At 35.1% G+C, this 18,636-nt stretch overlaps 1 protein-coding gene across 5 annotated transcripts in view; it reads left to right on the plus strand.

The window, feature by feature from the left end:
• MTHFD2L (methylenetetrahydrofolate dehydrogenase (NADP+ dependent) 2 like) overlaps window positions 1-18,636 on the plus strand; it is a 115,882-nt gene that overhangs the window by 82,822 nt on the left and 14,424 nt on the right. For all 5 annotated transcript variants that reach the window (XM_039845451.1, XM_039845452.1, XM_039845454.1 and 2 more), the window contains one exon: window positions 12,464-12,589. In XM_039845451.1, coding sequence (XP_039701385.1) covers window positions 12,464-12,589 — 126 coding nt within the window. The remainder of the gene's footprint in view (window positions 1-12,463; window positions 12,590-18,636) is intronic.

Below are 18,636 nucleotides of genomic sequence, written 5' to 3' on the forward strand. Positions count from 1 at the left end.
TATTATTTCTGCAGCACACATTTTAAGAGAGTAACTAGAATTATGACATAATATTATACAGGACATATCAGAATTTAGGAATTTTATGTAGTTGCTAGAACACATATTAATAACATTCACCTATGCTATAAAACCTAAAAAGGTTTATTATCATGTAGGTGACAATGTTTTCCATGTAATTTAACATACCAAATAAGCTTAATTACTTTAATATCTCTCTTTTATGAGGAAAGAGAACCAAGCCTTTGAGATTTCTAGGGATCTTCTGGAAAAATCCAAAGGTTACATTCAGGTCAAAAAATCTTTATTTAGAATTTGAATTTTGGGAAGTTTGTCAAACATATCAAAAAGTTTTGGATCCTTGACTAAATAGGATCACGGATCTTTATGAAAAAATGCTTAATTATCTATTTGACCAAAGTGACAATAAAAGATTTCAAAAGATTTCAAATACAGGTTACACAGTTGTGAGCAAAACTTAGCTCTTTTAATATTAAGAAGACTCAGTTTTCTTAAGTAATCCAAGACATGATTATGCAATGTAAAACACTGACAATTATTTTGGTAAAACAGAATCTTTGCTTTCTAGACAAATCACTTTAAGAGAAAAACCTTTTACAATTTCTTATCAGGAGCAGTCCAAGAAAACTTTGTTCCTTTTGCAGATAAAAGGAAATTAACTTTTAGTTTTACATAAGTATACTACCAATTTTAAAGCTTAATTTTAAAAACCTTATAACAATTTAACTTTAGCCACTTTGATTACACAAGGTAGAATTCTCTTTTTTCCACTCTCTCTCTTCCCAACTTTGTCCTTTATTTTTCACCTTCCCGTTTTGAAATAACTAGAAGTTTTAATTTAGACAATATACTCTTATCTCTTTTAATAAAAATACATCTTCATTTTTCATACATCTTCTTACCAAAAATACTTCTTACTTTCTTTGCATACAGAGTTTTTTCCCCTTATTATTTCTAGTAGTTTTAATTTAAAAATGTTAATTAGAATTCTTAACCTTTAGAAACCTTAATTTTAGTGAAAACAAAGAAGCAAGCAATTGTGAACTGTCTTTTACACCAGCATTCTGTAGATTGGCAGATTTATGAATGCATTTCATAATTTCTAGAAACATAAGCTTCTTCATAGTACAACTTTTCAGTAAAGTATAAGACATGTTTTATTAGCAGACCCAATTTATCTTTAGTTCCTCTATAATGAGAGGTCAAAAGTAGGTAAACTGAGACTTATTTAGCAATTAATGCTTCAGTATTTTATCTTATTTGGAAATTATCTAGCCATTTAATGACTTCCCATCCTTTAATTTAACTTAACAACATTTTAAGGTTTCAATTACCAAAAAGATTTAGGAAGCTGTTTTTAGGTACACATAGTATAAACAATAATTTACTGAAGAGTTCACCTAAAAACTTATCCAAATAGCTCCTCCTTTTTCTTCTCTGATGAGAAATTTCTTTCTAAAGTTAGCATTTCTAAGAATGGCGCTTAGGTCCTACAAAAGATCGAGGTAGAAAATATATATCACAGAGGCACAGAGAAAGTATCCAAGTTTTCTCCAAAATGCAGTTTTTGGCACATATTTGCCCTGTTATCTGATGGCTAGGCCCCAGAGTGAGCAGCATCCAGGCAGTTAAAGTTTGTCCCTTCACAATTGCCAAAACTGTAGGGTCAAAAAACTTTCTTTCTTCCCTTTTGGGTTCTTTGTCTCATAATAAAATTGACATAAGACAGATTAATAGGAGAAAAACAAACAAGTTTAATAACATGTATAGCTTCTGTACACATGGGAGAGACCTAGGAAACTGAGTAATTCTCTGAAATGGTTGAAGCCATCGCCTTAAATACCATCTTCAACTACAGATGAAAGAAGACGTTCAAGGCAGGAAATCAGTTATAGGACTTTACCAGGATAAGCACAGTAAACAGGGGTAAGAATGTTATTCATATTTAAGTCCTTGTCTCCTCCAGTGATATGATTTTCCCTCTTTCTGGTACAGCGAGGATTTCCCTTATGCATTTAAATGTCTCTTACAAAAGGGTATCTTCTACTCAGTTTTCAGAGCTTCTTCCATTTCTGCTGTTTCTTAAAAATAACCAGCCTAAAGTAATCCTTATGCCAAAGAGACATATTGTAGCAAGTTCTGCTCCCCTACATGTCCTTCTGAAGTACTTTAAACATGTTAGATTATAGTCAGTTATTTTTTTTAATTAATTTTTTATGGTGCCATTGGTTAACCAAATCCAATAAGTTTCAGCTGTACACTTTAACACTTTAACACTTATACTCTGTGTTCACCTCTCATAGTTAGATTTCTTTCTGTCACCGCATATTTGACCCCCTTAACCCTGTCTACTTCCCCCCTCCCCCCACCTCCTACCCCCTGGTAACCACTAGTCTATAGTCCATGTCCATGAGTCTCTATTCGTTTGTCCTGTTCATTTGTTGCTTTTAGGTTTATATCCCACATATAAGTGATATCATGTGATTTTCAGCTTTTTTGTCTGGGTTATTTCACTTAGCATGATTATCTTAAGGTCCATCCATGTTGTCACAAATGGCAGTATTTCATCTCTTCTTATAGCTGAGTAATATTCCATTGTATATATGTACCTCAGCTTTTTTATCCAATCATCTATTGTAGGGCACTTCGGTTGCTTCCATGTCCTGGCCACTGTGAATAATACTGCTATGAACATCAGTGTGCAGATATCTTTTCAGATATGAGTTTTCAAGTCTTTGGGGTAAATATCCAGTAGAGGGATTGCTGGATCATAGGGTAGATCAATTCTTAGTTTTTTGAGGAACCTCCATGAGATTCTGGTATTTGTAAATCTGATTTAATTCTAAAAACATTTGAGTTATTTCGTAAACAATTATGCAGACCATTGTATCCTTAAACATCTCTTGAACACATCTCCCAATCTTCATTGACTTTTTTATTAATATCTTTGAAAAGTTAATTTGAAATAGTTGAAACTCAAGCTTCATCCATGTAGACCCTCCTTTCATTTTTCCTTAGATTGCATGTAAGTAACAAGGCATGGTAGGGATATTTAGTTCTCACTGTTATGTTTCTAAGCTAGCATCCAATGAGATGTCCTTCATCTCATCTGGTTGTTGGCCATCTATCTACACATGTATGGCCCTTTTGTTTCCAGGGTGCTAACTAAGAACGTGTCCAAAGCATCTGCGTAGGCCCTCTTTGCATCCATTTATTAATTTGGGATCATGATAGCTTCTCAACCTCTATGAAGGCTATAAGGAAAATATCCCTTTGTTTTTGGATATCTCAAACCAATACTGGGATTTTGCCAACTCTCCAAGACACAGCCCAAGGCAATTGACTATCAGCCTTTCCCTGGGAACCTCTTAAGTATGAGCTCTTACCACTTCTTCTAACTCTCCTGACTTTGTATGCTTAGCCATTCCATTTTCTAGTTTGAGTCCCTCTACTCTTCCAAAGTGCTGTTCTTTGAAATCCGTGAGTCAGAGAGGAAATTCTTTTTTTTCTGCTTTTTTTTCTAATCTGTATCACTTCTCTGAGTCAATAAGCACAGATTATCTTAGCTAATGCTTGAAATGATTAAAGGAGGTATGCAGTGTAAGCCCTGACAGTTGGCTTTCCTTTTTGTAACACAAGTGTCTCACTGAAACTTTGATTGTGGAGGCATCCACTTCAGAGATGGCTAGCTCCAATAAACACATTGCCAGCCACTAGATAAAGAGCCAGGCCACCCCTCCACGCCAGACTTCTTTGTTTTAGAGATATTGATTTCCATAACTGAACATTCGGTCTTCTTATTTTTTTCTCTTCCTGTGCTTTAAATTCCCACTGTTTTAAATTTACCAATAAAAAGTGATTTTATGAAGCCCTAGACTCCCACCCTTGACCCCAGTAAAAAGCAGAACCCCAGGCCCACACTCTCTCAACTCTTTCTTTCTACCCACAACCTCATTGTGTAGCCTCAGGTGTGCCATGTAATTTCCAGGTCCTATCAGTAATAAACCTTTTTTAAGTTTCCTCATGGTTATTACTGAGGGTATCTTGCTATCATAATAAGAACCATAAGAGCCAGTCCATTTCTCTTTCCTTGCTTGATCATTTTTACATACTGGGCTTGGTAAACATTTTTTTTTTTTTTTAAAGAAAAGGTTAAAAAATATTTAAAACTCATTCCATTTGACTTTAAAACTCTGTATATCACATGGTGGTTGGTAATATAGATCCTTGCCTATTGCTCCCACAGGCCTCTAACCTCTACCCATGCCCTAAATGTACCATTATCCATTTGAAGGGAATAAGGTTTGGTTGATGGGAAGAAGTAAAGAAAAGCATGTATCTGGCCCCCACAGGTCCACTGGATTTTGCAGGGAAAAGGTCGGTGTAGAAGCTGATGGAACTACTTAAGAATGAACCCATGACTTTCTAAGAACAAAGGGATTCCAACTTCTAGGTGATCAAGTATGGTACAGAGCAGGACTGGCCCTCAGCTCTGTAAGGAACTAACACTGTTCAGGCACCAAAAGATTAGAAACTTTAGAAGCATCCAGAAATTGTCCTTGGTATGGACATCATTCTCATGACAGGCAGTATAGCCAAAGAAGTATCAGATAGGAACCAAAGAGGCCCGGGAAAAAGAGAAGAAAGAGGATATGCTTTGTGTTCATTTTCACTGACTCACTGTTTTTTTAAACACTTCTTGACCATTTCAAGAACTAGCAAGAAGACCCCTGCGGGAAACACTGAAGTACTCATACTACTAACACAGCTTCTGTTTAGCTGTCATCTGACTGTCTCAAAAACAAATAATGCTGCAGGAAAAAATTCTAATCTAGAAAGAAACATAAGCATTCATATAAATTCCATTGCAATTACTCTTATATGTAGTAGGACAACTTCCAGCTGAAGGAGCAATCTACCTGAATAAGCATTTTTGTGGTGTTACTTTTATATCTGAACACAAGTTCTGGTTTTGTTCCCAGCCTCACCTCTGACTCATCATTGTGAAACTAAGAAATCATTTAGCTTCTCAGCACCTCAAAATCTCTCTTCTGTGAATGTGGATAATGGGTCAGCCTTCTCTTGCTTCACTGAAGTTTTGTGGAGTTTAATTAGATAATGTTTACATAGCCCTTTGAATGCTACTAATTAAATTTATGTGTAAATATGATGCTTCCTTTTATCAGGATGCCTTGATGGCCACATTTCATAAAGACTTAAAGATGAATATAAGAGGAAGATTCAATAGGAAAGAACTATTTTTTTTTTTTTTTTAGTTCATGTGAACTCAATTTGGAGATTAACAAACAGGCCCATGAAAATACCCATTTGGGGTTCTAATTGATAAGAATAAAAGTTTAGCCTCAGATTTGCTCAAAGGGTAATGGTTATACCTTTCTTTCAGGGTAAACTTAGCTTCCAGGTTGTAGAATCATGCCCAGGTTGTGCTAAATATAAAAACATTATATTTATTTAATATATTTACCTAAGACAGCATTGGTGATTAATTTCATAATTGTCAAATAAGGAATCACAAAATAACAGATTCGTAATCACCTAATAAAAAAGTCATAACCTTTGAAGTAGTGTAATTCTGTGTAGATCATCCATTGATTAGTCTAGTTATCAATCAAAGAAATTTTAACCCACAACAGAGAAATCTTAGATGAATCAGAAATCTTTTTAATAAATTTCCTTATGAGCATAGTTCACCCTAAAATAATTATTCTAATTATATTTTGAAAATATGCATTAATAATAGGCCATTTTCTCCTGCCAAAAATAAATTTATAGATGGATTAATTATCCTGGCAGAAAAAAACACAGCCCTACTTCCATAAACCTGCCTTGGGCTTTAGTGTATAATTGTATTCGTAAGCTAGAATTTTTAATGATAATATTATATGTAACAATTAAATTTCATGTTATTGAATATCCAAGGATACAGAGTTGATATGCTTTATTAGGAACTTAGACAACTGTTATGAGAGTTTTGAAAGCTACTAAATATAAAGGTGAGATTTTGCAACAGTAAAAGTTTCTATAAAATCTAATAGCTAGTTTATTGTACTGGTGATGTTTCTTATTACCTAATACTTCAGGAATATACCTGCTGATGGACCAGCATAACATAAAAGTACTTTGAACTGTTAGAAACTTCAAATTCAGCTTCTGATTTATAGCTTATAAAATACATAATCTGTCCCAAATTTCTCATCTGAATGATGAGTAGAATTTTAGGGAAATTTCAGATTCTTTAGGTCCTAGCTGAGGACTTGTGAAAATTAGAAGAGTGCCTTAGTAAACTCCTAGGCATAATAACCCACATAGGTATATTGTTGATATTTCCAGAAGAAGGCAAATAATTATTGATTATTATGATCTAAAGGGACACTAAAGAATATAAATACAGATCTAAAACTAAAACATAAAGCCTCAGGAGGCATAATGATAAAATAGAATTTGAGTATGCTACTGCAGGGAATCAAAGAATGAATATTCAATTTATGGCGCTAAAATTCTGAATGAATCTATATCCTCACTCATTGGGGGATTTAACTAAGAGAATGAATGTTTTAAGAATCAGTCCATTCTCTACTAGTTTTAGTCTTTTTTTAGCTTATACTTTGAGTATTATATAAGTTTAGATAGTTTTAAAGAGGTCAATCTGATCCTTGATGGGTTGAGCCCCATTAATCCTGCCAATGTCATTGAAGTGTTACCCACAACAACTCTGGCACCTCTTTGAGATCTTCAATTTAGGGTTGATTTAGACAAACAGGTACCAGTAAGTCTAAGTCAATATTCAAATTAGCTGTGACCTCATGAATAGGGAGTCCTCAGGGATTTTAGGAAAGAGACCATCAAAATATTTAATCTACTGGCAATTCCATTTTCAGGGTACATCTCTCCCTATCAAGTTAGAGATGTGGTGTCACAGAGTAGGAAAGACCGTACCTCTGCTGTGGGCCAGGACATGTGGAATGTCTGAGGATTATTAGACCCCCGTCATCTACGGAGTTCGTTTACTCCAAGGGAGATGCTGAATAAGAATAGCTGAGTTTAAAAGCTAATAAGGTAGTGCCCAGATCAAGCAAAAGGTTATCTTTAACATTGTGAGAAATTTCTCCTTGTGCTTTTAAAGGTAAATGGGAGACTGGACATTTGCTTCCTCCTCCTCTTCCTCAAACACCAAAGTGCATGTACATTTTCTTTAGTTTTAGTTTTGTTTTGTTTTGTTTTATGGGGGCAGGGAGTTAGCCAATATTCTTTCTGTTTACAGTATCTAAAAATGTCTTTACTAAGTGACTCTCTCTTTGTATTTAATGATTGGTAGTATCTAATTGTTTTATCTGTGAAGTCATAAATTTATTCCAAGTCTTATTAAGTTTTTATTCTAAGGCTCTTTCAAAATGTTTAAGCAACTGATGAAGGTCTGGCAATAGGGCTATTTCCTATTTAGTTTCTCTTGGGTATTAAATCTATTTCAGGTTTAAGATTAGCCACAGAAAATTAGCAGAGAGCTCACTACATCTGCATCAGGAGTTACTTCTGAATGATGTCGAAAGGTTTAAAAAGCCTGTCTCTGAATTCCCCAATGGATGAATTCTTTCTTTATATGTAGGACTGAGTCAGAGTCCAACCTATGTTCACAGGAATGATTTTGGGGATAGTTTCCAAAAGACCTTTTCCAATATATACAGATTTTCTAAGTCTCTTTTATTTCTTGTATAATTTGGGGTCTCTGAATTCTACCTTTCCATCCAATTCTTTGCATCTGAACGTATGTGCTATTTGATATATATTTGGGAGAGCTGGATTATATGTTTCTAAAACTATATCTAATTTCTCTACAAATTTTATCTTTCTAAGCTTTGGAAAAATTTTAACACTGGCTTTTAGCTCAGAATGAGACTAGATCTAAAAACCTAAGTGATTTTCCCTGTTCTGAGGGGAAATTAACTTTATGAGGTAATTGCACTTTGGGGGGTTCTGGCCAGCCGGGAGGTAAAAGGAACAAGTCAGAAGGAAATGGAAAAAATATAGCCTGGGGAGAGAGGAATAATAAGTAAAGTCTATTAGATTTGTGCTGAGATTTGGAGGAATCTAAAAGAGAGACCATTTTTACTTTTTCACCTTTATTTGCCTTGGCCAAGACATCTTTTAAGGGAATAATTTTGGAATCTGAATACCTTTAGATACTCCCTCAAAAACACTAAAATGTTCAGACCATTGAATGTTTGGAATTTTATTCCTTTATGTTCTAAACAACCTCTCAAATGAATACTTTTGTTCACATCGAAAGTTCCTCAGAATGGTTATTATAATTCTAAATTATCTTTGATTAAATGATGGCATTTAGAAAGGTAAGTATAAGAGTTTGGGCTATGGTATAAATGTATGTAAGAAGCTGGAGTCTACTTCAGAGGGGCATGCTCTTAGGTTTAAACTGAGGCAAATCCAAGAAAGTCTAGGACTGGTCAGATGAAAGTGCTGTGTATGTACCTTGTGCCTCAGCCCCCCATTGCCTAATTTCTGGCCCACCTTTGGCTGAGAACCTGACTAATTTTCAGTTCCCAGAAGATAGAAAGGATTAGAGAGATTCTGCAGAAAAAAAAAATAGAAGATTGAAGAAAGTTCTCATAAAATTGTGCTAAGTGACCCAAGGCAGTTTTTCCGAAGTTCAAAAGATATCGAACTTCTTAATTTTCAGTTAGTTTGATGAAAAGATTTATCCAGCTCACCCCTATTCCCTTCCTGTGAACTTTCCCCTTATACATACACAATAAAAAATGACAGGGACAGAGACACATTGTTATAAGTAATAAGACTGATTTCCACCAAGATAAAGTTTTTTAACTGATTGTATAATCAAAGGGTTGCTAAAAGTGTTCCTTATTCATAGAAGACAAACTCAGCATGTGGGGAGCTGTAACGAAAAGAAATCAGTTCAGATTCAATGCAAGATTTACCTCATCATCCCAGTGAGAGAAATCAACAGCTCCCTGTCCCAGCAAGAGGCTCAGGAGGCCACAGAACCACCCATGGTTTCCAAGTTAAGGTCTTGGATCATGGACAAAAGTTCTTGATTAGATCTTCACGGGTCTCCAATATTGTTAAATACTGGCTTCTCCCAAATATCACCCAAACAATCCATTGAAAATACAAATCTGAGTTTATGGTTACAGAAGCATGGGGAAACACTACCTTGACAGTTCCTTAGGAGCAGTGGTGACCTAGCTCTCAACAGCCTATGAAGGTTAAATCTGAGCCTCTCCAATTCCATGTTCATTGATGTCACCTTGGTAGCTTAGTCAGCCATAATAGGAGTGTTTAAGCTTTATGCAAATCATCAAATTCCACAAATCAGAGATTTTTTGTTTCGTTTTACCAAAGTGCCAGATTAGTAGTATATTGGGGTGTGGAGGCAAAGTTGGGATATTTAGGAGATGTTGAAGTTTGTTTTAGAGGCTTAAAGCAGAGGCTTGAGTAAGACTGGGTAAGGATCATATTATAAAAGTTTAGGATCAATAAACACAACAAGGAGAGGGTTTTGAAGTAAAGGTTTCTAAGAGTCTTAGAGAACAAACAATCATTTGATACTATCTACTGAAAAGTCAAACGGTTCGATGTTAATTAAAATGAGTTTTTCTGTAAGTTCCTAAAACAATAAAATTACTGCCAACTTTTATCTTTCTGAGCAAGAGTTTACTGGAATAATAAAGTCATGTTGTTGAAGACAGTGGAATAGTAAAGTCATATTAATGTACACAGTAAGCTATGTGGGTGTGGATGGTTTCGGTTCTCACATATAATACTTGAGCCTTCAAATTATATAAGAATTAAGGATGTGTTTCCACAGAATTAACACAGAAATTATCACACACAAAAAACATAAAGCTTGACAGAAATATTCACTTGAAATCACGGTTCATTTTCAACTTTTACAAAAAGAAAAATTTTTTTCTGACTCCATATCCTATTGGTATGTATATATATTTTCTTTAGCAAATATTTAAAATAACTTTTAATGTCATTTCACTGTTATCAAATGATAAGAATTTAAGTACATTGCATTTATATACTTTGGGAACAAAATACATTAATCATGGGCCTCTACAAGAAAACGATGTGAGTGTATGACTTAGTATTTAACATATCTGAAAAAGAGATTTTATATGTCCATTTAATATAATTTCAAGCATTAAGTACAATTTGTATTCTTTCTTTCTTTTCTTCAGTAGAATCTTTTATAGAGTTAGAAGTATGTAAGGGTTCAGAAATGAACTAGTTGAAAGAAGGAAGAAACAAATTTTTTTCACTTCGACTAAACAAAAGAGAATGTTTAACTTTTAGAATTGGAAGCCATCACTAACCTTCCCATTTAAATACCTTCTTTACCCTATTGAGAATATTTCTAATGAGGAATAAAGATAGTGTAAAGTTTCTCTTTGTGACATATTCTATTATTATTAAAATATTCTCTATGTTGAGCTAAAATCCATTCCCTTTGTTCTCTCCTTCCTTTATTCTTCCTTCTGAAAACATAGAATAAAAATCTACTTTCTATTCAGATTAACATATTGAAGACACAACCACAATTATTGGGTTTTGCTTTTGTTTTTAGTTGTATTTTTTCCCGAGATAGGCAGCCTGAGTTTAACGAACTATTATTCCTTTATTTCAGAGATACTCAATGTGTGGACTAGGACTGATCCATGATTATTTCTTACTTTCTGGGAACTATACGTTATAGGTCCACAACAAGATAAGGAGCTGTGCCAGAATATAAATCAACATACCGCTTCCTTCATTGAAAAAATCTTGCTATGAAAAAATAAAGCTAGCTGAATTAAACAGTGTGTTTAGTGATATAGTTGCTTTACATTTTGATATAGACTGATACTAAACAGTTGAATCAACTAGTTTGATAGCTGTGCTCCATATAACATAATTCTAGATTTGTTCTAATCATTATTCTCTAGACCAGCATCTGGAATATGACCAACATTTCCGGAAAGAGTCTACTGAAAATATAATGGAAAACATTATATCCTTGTATCCAGACATTATTTGCCTTAGCATAGCCTCATAGTTTTTTAATGAATTTTTAATCCAGGACAATACCCAGTTAGAATTACAAATTTGTCCCCTTTCAAATTCATGCTACTGATAGTCCATTATTCCAGAGTTGCTACCTACTAGCTATTCTATTCAATTTTGTGTCATTTGTGCATATATACGCTATGCAGTTATTGCATAGCATATATGCAATATAAAAAAAAATCCAAAATTCAGTCATTTTATTTTTTTATTTTTTTTGTTTTGTTTTGTAACTTAAATTTTTTTTTAATTTTATTTTATTATTAGTTTCAAGTATACAGGACATTGGTTAGACATTTATGTAGTTTATAAAACAATACCCCTAATTTCTCCTTCTCTCCTCTGGCTATCCATCTAGCCATTACCTGAATGCTAACTGAAAACTCAGTCATTTTAAACACTACCTTTTTATTTTTCAGTTTTCTTTTGAGACTGTGGTTCACCTGGTCAGTTATGGGGGCCTTGTCTCATTTCTTCTGATCTTGACTGGGCTTGCTGAAGCATCTGCCTTCAGCTGGTGGTTGGCTGAAGACTAATTGGTTTAGGACAGCTTCAGCTGAAATGACTCAGCTGTCCTCCACAGGATTTGTATCCTCCAGTAAGCTAGCTTGAGCTTGTTCTCATGACTGTGACAGAGTTCCAAGAGTAATAGGAAGCACACAAGACCTCTGTAAGGATCAGCCCCACCCTGGCATAGAGTAGAGCTAAGAAAGTTGGAAAATGAACCTGGAGGAGGACAAAGATAAATAATCATCACAACACCAATGTGTTCTTTCAAATTTTTCACAAAATTTTTTAAAATGTCACTGACAAATACTTTTCATGGAAGACCTCAATAGAACTTATAGATGCTTTGATCAACAGTTTTGGAGTATGTCATTTAAATAACTATGACTGCAACCAATAGGAACTTTCATCCAACCCATGTTTTTTCAAACATCATGTTAATAAAAGTTCAGTGAAAATTTTGTCAAATTTGGTGCTTCAATTAAGAAAATCATGTATAGTTTTCTGAATATAAACTATCATCACTATATTATTTATACTAGGAAAATAATGGAAAGAGTGCTATTCATTTGGTAAAGTCTGGTAAGCAGTCTCAAAGGTGAAAGGGTAAATCCTAGCAGGAGTTTATCCACAGAAGCCCACATGTGCTACCTTCGTTCTTCTGCTTGATCAGAAATAATCAAGTGCAGTTGGACTCTTCTTTAGGAACAGTGTATGTTGTATATTTCTTAAAGTCATGGCAACAAAACATTAGATATATAAACCTTTGTTATATTCAAGGACAAAATTGAAGTATTTTCTAGAGTGTTTTACAACTCTGTTTTGCTTTCAGGTATTCCAAAGTTGATTACATCTGATATGATTAAAGAAGGTGCTGCTGTAATTGATGTGGGTATCAACTATGTCCATGATCCAGTAACAGGAAAGACAAACTTAGTTGGAGATGTGGACTTTGAAGGTAATAAACTATTTGATAAGTAAAGATAAAGAAAGATTATTTTTTGCATGTTTTGATAGTAGAAAGAGAAGCTTTCTATTTGAAGGGGATATTATTAAGTTATTAATCATTATACCTCTTTCCTCTGAGGGAAAAGTTTATTCACACTCATTTATTTCCTTCCTTCATCTTTCCTCCATCCTCCCATATTTCCTTTCTAGCTCTTCCCTCCCTCTCCCTTCTCTTCCTTCCATCTTTTCTTTGTTCCTTCTCTACCTTCTTGTGAAGAAAATATAATTGTACCGTTAATATTCAGCTTTAAGATTAAATATTTTGTCATGCAGTTTTTCTGTGAAATAATTCAGCTGGCCTTTTATAGCAGGCATTATTTTTTAGTTTTTAGTTTTTTAGTTTTTGGAGTGTAACTCTATATTTCACATTCTGTGCTCTATACTCAGCCATCCACTCCTAGAGCCAGAAGGCATCTTCGGGTGTGCTTGCTAACTCTAACTATATTTCAAATCTAGACAGTTCTGGATAATTCAGCATTATTCCATTGTGTTTTAAAGAGAATGAAGAAGAGGAGCTAGGCTAACATTTCTATGGACATGAAGGAGATAAGGCAGCCAATCTGTAATAATAGACAGTTCTAACCCAGTGCCTTACCTCTACAGATGAGGAAACTGAGCCCCAAGAGATAAGTTTTTAGATGCCTGACCCCTAATCTAATATCTTTGTTAGCTACTGACCTGCATTCACATCTAGAAAGCTTAGATGTCTAATAAGAATATAGTAAAGTAAGTGGAGATCTTTTTCATGCTAGAAATATTTTATATATAAGACTGATCATTCTGGCTAAAAAAAAAAAAAGCAGGGCCATGCCAAGAACTTCATTAGTTATAAGTGTGTCTTTATAGATAAACTGAAAGGAATAGATGATAGAATTTTTTAAATAATTCAAATTTTACATTCCCACTTGTAATGTGGTTATCAGCTGATGTTTTACCCAAGTTGTAGTGTGGTGTTGAATAAAACTGAACTTGCAGGCAATCAGAAGCATCCTCAGGTATTGGCCCCATGTATGTGAGATTCCAGGTAGGCATAATGAGCCTCATATTAAAAAGAAAAGAAAAAGAAGGAAAACCTGAAGACAATACATCCTGAGGACAAAATGGTGAATAAGAGCAAAGTATAGATGGACCTTTTCAAAGAGCACACTACTGCCCACATAGACTGTCATTCACAGGTTCCCTGCCAGGAATGGGGCATCTAGTCTAGTAGGAATGGCTCTCGAGTGAACATGTGTGTCTGTCTATATATGTGTGTGTGTTATGTGTACATTCTGTTCTCTTCAGGAAATGACTGCATTTCTGTATTTCATTTTTGATGTTCAACCACTAATGTCAGACATCAATATTTTATTTGAATTTCTCAACTTGAAAGAGTAAGAATATATTTTATTTCAAGATTTGACCTTATTTCTTATTTTTTGTACTGTCATTCTGCTTCTTGATAACATTTTAGTTGCCATGTGTTTATTATAAAATCCACACACTTATGATGCACCCAAATGGCACAGACAGCATATAATAACCTGCTCAAGACAAAACCAGGGATGTTTTCAGTTCATAATCTTGACTGTATTTGAGGGGGCAGACTTACCCAACAGTTTACTACATCTCATAAGACCCTTTCCTTTATGCGATACTTCATTGGTTTCAGATCATTTCCATGCATTGTTATGTTTAGCTAAAATGTTTTTGGCTCATGAGAATATGCTGAAAATGAGCATTTAGGGGTGAGTCCATATGCTGAGTCACATATAGATATACACTTCAGGTTGCATACTACTCTTCTTGGTAGAATGTATTAAATTGCATTTGTGTATCTAAGCATATAATGAAATAAGAAAGCAAATGACAAAGAGAAAGATATGATATAAGCAGGACAGAGCATTGGGGTGTGAGACTGAAGAGGTGCTTTTAGTCCTAGGATTGCAACCTCTCTGACCATCTGTGTTGTCATCAGTTCAATAATATTAAGAATAACACTGCCTCCTTTTAGCTGTAGTGCTTAGTGTATTTCAGACATTCAGCTGCTATCAAATGATTGTCTAAAATCACAGAAACTTTTGGAAGGTCAGGTTTTTCTGATCTTATAAAATGCACCCATATGATTGATATTTCTCTTGCTACACTGCTGGTTCATGGAGCCAGAGTCCCAAGGAAGACATGGACTTGGTAGAGAAGGCCTTGCCAGCTAAGCCATGACTCAGCCACCCAGAGGAGCAGGCAAGTGATAGGTTTTGACATGTTGTACTTCAGGTTGTTTGTCAGGACTTAACCTGAGGTGAGGGATGATCTCTTGGCTGAGAGGAAAGAACTTTAACTTGAGTTATGCCACAAAACGTATAGGTAGTGTTTGGCTGCTAATTGCTACAGGGAAAGTGCGGCTGCTTTGTGAGTATCGGTGAAAGTTTCACCATAACTGTAGCCAAGATTAACAAAACGGATGCAGATAAAATCAAATGCTAAATTAAATTATCCTTGCAGAAATCTTTGGCTCACTAATAAAGGAAACAGGATGACCCATTTTAAGTATATTACTTTGATGGGAATGATTTTTCTGAAGAACAGTTTCATCAATGACCCCATTTGGGGAATATTGGAAATATGTAAATAATTGCAAATTTAATGATCTGTAAAACCAGGAGTCATTTTATCTATTTTATTTCTAAGAAAGATGCCTATTTGTAATTTTCTTAATCATTAAATGTTTTGGCCTCAGTTTTGAATTAGGCTCCTCTCTAGGAAGAGCGATATTTTATATCAGGTGCAGCATGAAGGTTGCATCATTGCTTATTATAGTTCTTGACAAAGGGAGATATAAAAACTCCCTAAATATTTCTGTTTGACTTTAATGTTAGGTTCTTGTTTTGGTTTAGATATAATCTTTCTTCCTCTACTCAGGCTTTCTGCTCTCATTTTTTTGCTCTGCTCCATTCTCTTCTTCTTTCTTTCTTCGTTCTCCTCTTGAGCCCAGAGTAGAATAGAATAGCCCTTCCTGGGCTGACGGCATTGCATGGTGGTCAGGACTAGAGGTGGCAGAGAGAGAAACAATTGTTGCCTCTTTCTCCACCACTGCTCCAACAATTCCCTGCCACCTCAGTCGCAAAATTGCCGATATATTCTTAGAGAGGTGGCAGACAAATCTAGTAGACAACTACATTAAGAATAAGGAAGGTGTAAGAGGCTTTTTTTACATGGGGACACACTCTTCTCAGGCTATTTGGAATTATTCTTCATTTAGTAATAATAGTATATAGTGTTCGAGAGGTACTTACAATGTGCTAGGTACTGTTCTAATCCTTTTACATAAATTCATTTAATTTTTACGGTAAGCCTATAAGTTAGGTATTGTTATTATCTCCATGTTACAGAGGCACACAGAGCCTGGGCCTCTTGCTTGAGATGACAGTCATGGGGCAACATGAGTTCATAGATGGCGCTTATAATTTCTACCCTTTATTATCTCCATTATCCTGTACTTCACTTAGTTAATACTTTCCTTCTAGAAACATTGTTACTTCTTTTATTTTCCCCCCAGAATATGTATAATAGCATGTTTTAAGAGTGCCTGAACAATGGTGTTGGTGTACCGAAGTCCTCACTTTGCTAGGCTCTGATATGCAGATTTCAGTTACCACAGTTTAACTAAATAATACCACTCTCCCAACAAAGCGGTTCGCATTTCAGTTTGCATGGTTTGTTAACCATAATTGCATAAAGTGCAAACTTCTCTGCTAGTGTCTCAGTTCACAAGTTATTATGTAAATATCAAATGTGCATCATGATCTGTGACCAATCATGTCACTTCTTTCAAAGTCTTTTGTTGATTGGTCATGGAACATTCAATTCAGACAACAAAGTGTATAATTCTATTGACTCCCTTCTCCCAGTGATAAACGTCATGATATTTTACAAAAATAGATCATAGAAAGAGGGAAGAGGGAATTGCCAGCAAAGGAATGAACAATGATGATGCTGAAAGTGAAATTTGAAATAGCTGACCGTGAGGATGTTGACAGTGCCACCATTTGCTATTTGAAAGACTCTAGATACACAGCTAAAGGAACTTAGTGAAGGCAAAATTATCGACATGTACAGAATGTCCCAGGATAGGTCAGGGGTGAGGCTGGGATGCCAGACAGATGAGTTAGCAACAGAGGGCAGGCCAGCCATGGCTGAATTTGGCCAAGTCAGTTGATAGGTGGACCTGGGTCCACAGGGCGGGAGACTGCTTGGGAGATCAAGCTATTACCACTGCCATGAAGCTCTCCTAGAGACAGAAGGTCAGGACGTCCTTTAAGGCAGCCCAAGGCAAGGAGGCCTGGACCATACTTTCAGAAACTTTGAACAGATCTATGAGCAAGTCTCTGCTGCTATTCCTGGGCCCAGGGCCGTACCAGGCCCCCAAGACCTCACGTGTCTCCTGGTTCCTGTACTACAGATTTTGTGTAAATGCCTAGCCAGGTGGGGCAAGTTACCTGCTGTTAGAACACAGCCCACAGATATATACCCAGAAGTGTGATTGCTGGATCATATGGTAGTTAGATTTTCTATTTTTTGTGGAATCTCCATACTGTTTTGCATAATGGCTACACCAACTTGAAATACCTCCAATAATGCACAAGTGTTCCCTTTTCTCCACATTCTCACCAACACTTGTTTTCTCTTGTCTTTTTGATAATATCCATTCTAACAGGTGTGAGGTAATATCTCATTGTGGCTTAATTTGCATTTCCCTAGTGATTAATAATGTTGAACATCTTTTCATGTACCAGTTGGCCATTTGGGTGTCTTCTTTGAGAAAATGACTGTTCAGTTCCTTGGCCCTTATGTTTTAATTGGATTGTCTGGGGTTATTTTTTGTTACTGACTTGTATGAAGTTTATATATATTTTAGATATTAACCCCTTATCCAATATATGGTTTGTAAATATTTTCTCCCATTCTACAGGGTGCCTTTTAATTTCGTTGTTTCTTTTGCTGTGTAGAAGCTCTTTAGTTTTTTTATTTTTATTTTTATGGTGACACTGGTTAACAAAATCCAGTTTCGAGTGTACAATTTAACAGTAAGTCCTATATATATTGCATTGTATGTTCACCGCCCATAGTTAGATTTTTTTTGTCACCACATATTTGACCCCTTTTACCCTTACCTACCTCCCCCCACCCCCCTACCCTCTGGTAACCACTAGTCTACTGTCCATGTCCATGAGTCTCAGTTTGTCAAGTTTGTTTGTTACTTTTAGATTTATATCCCACATATAAGTGATATTATGTGTTTTTCAACTTTTTTTGTCTGGCTTATCTTGTGTTAGCATGATTATCTCAAGATCCATGTTGTCACAAATGGTAGTATTTCGTCTCTTCTTATAGCCGAGTAATATTCCATCATAATATATGTACCACATAGTTCGATGTAGTCCCACTTGTTGATTTTTTGCTTCATGCTTATGATGTTATATCCCAAAAATTATTACAAGACTAATATCAAGGAATTCCTTCCCTATGTTTTCTTCTAGGAGTTTTATGGTATCAAGTCTTAAGTCTTTAATTCATTTTGAATTAATTTTTGTGAGTGGTGTGAGATAGGGTCCAATTTTATTTTTCTAGATGTGATTATCTAGTTTTCTGAACACCATATGTTGAAGAGATTATCTATTTATCATTGAGTATTCTTGACTCCCTTGTCAAATATTAATTTACCCTTTATGTGGGGGTTTATTTCTGGTCACTCTATTCTGTTCCATTAGTCTATGTGTCTATTTTTACGTCAGTACTATACTGTTTTAAATTAGCTTTGTAGTATAGTTTGAAATCAGGAAGTATGATGCCTCCAGCTTTGTTCTTTGTTTTCAAGATTGCTTTGGCCACTCGGGATCTTTTTGTGATTCCATGCATATTTTAGGATTTTTTTTTTCTATTTCTATGAAAATGCCATTGAAATTTTGATAGGGATTGCACTGAATCTATAGATGGCTTTGGGTAGTATGGACATTTTTT

The sequence above is a fragment of the Pteropus medius genome, unplaced genomic scaffold (assembly GCF_902729225.1).
Source record: "Pteropus medius unplaced genomic scaffold, Ma_sr-lr_union100, whole genome shotgun sequence".
NCBI classification, from domain to species: Eukaryota; Metazoa; Chordata; class Mammalia; order Chiroptera; family Pteropodidae; genus Pteropus; species Pteropus medius.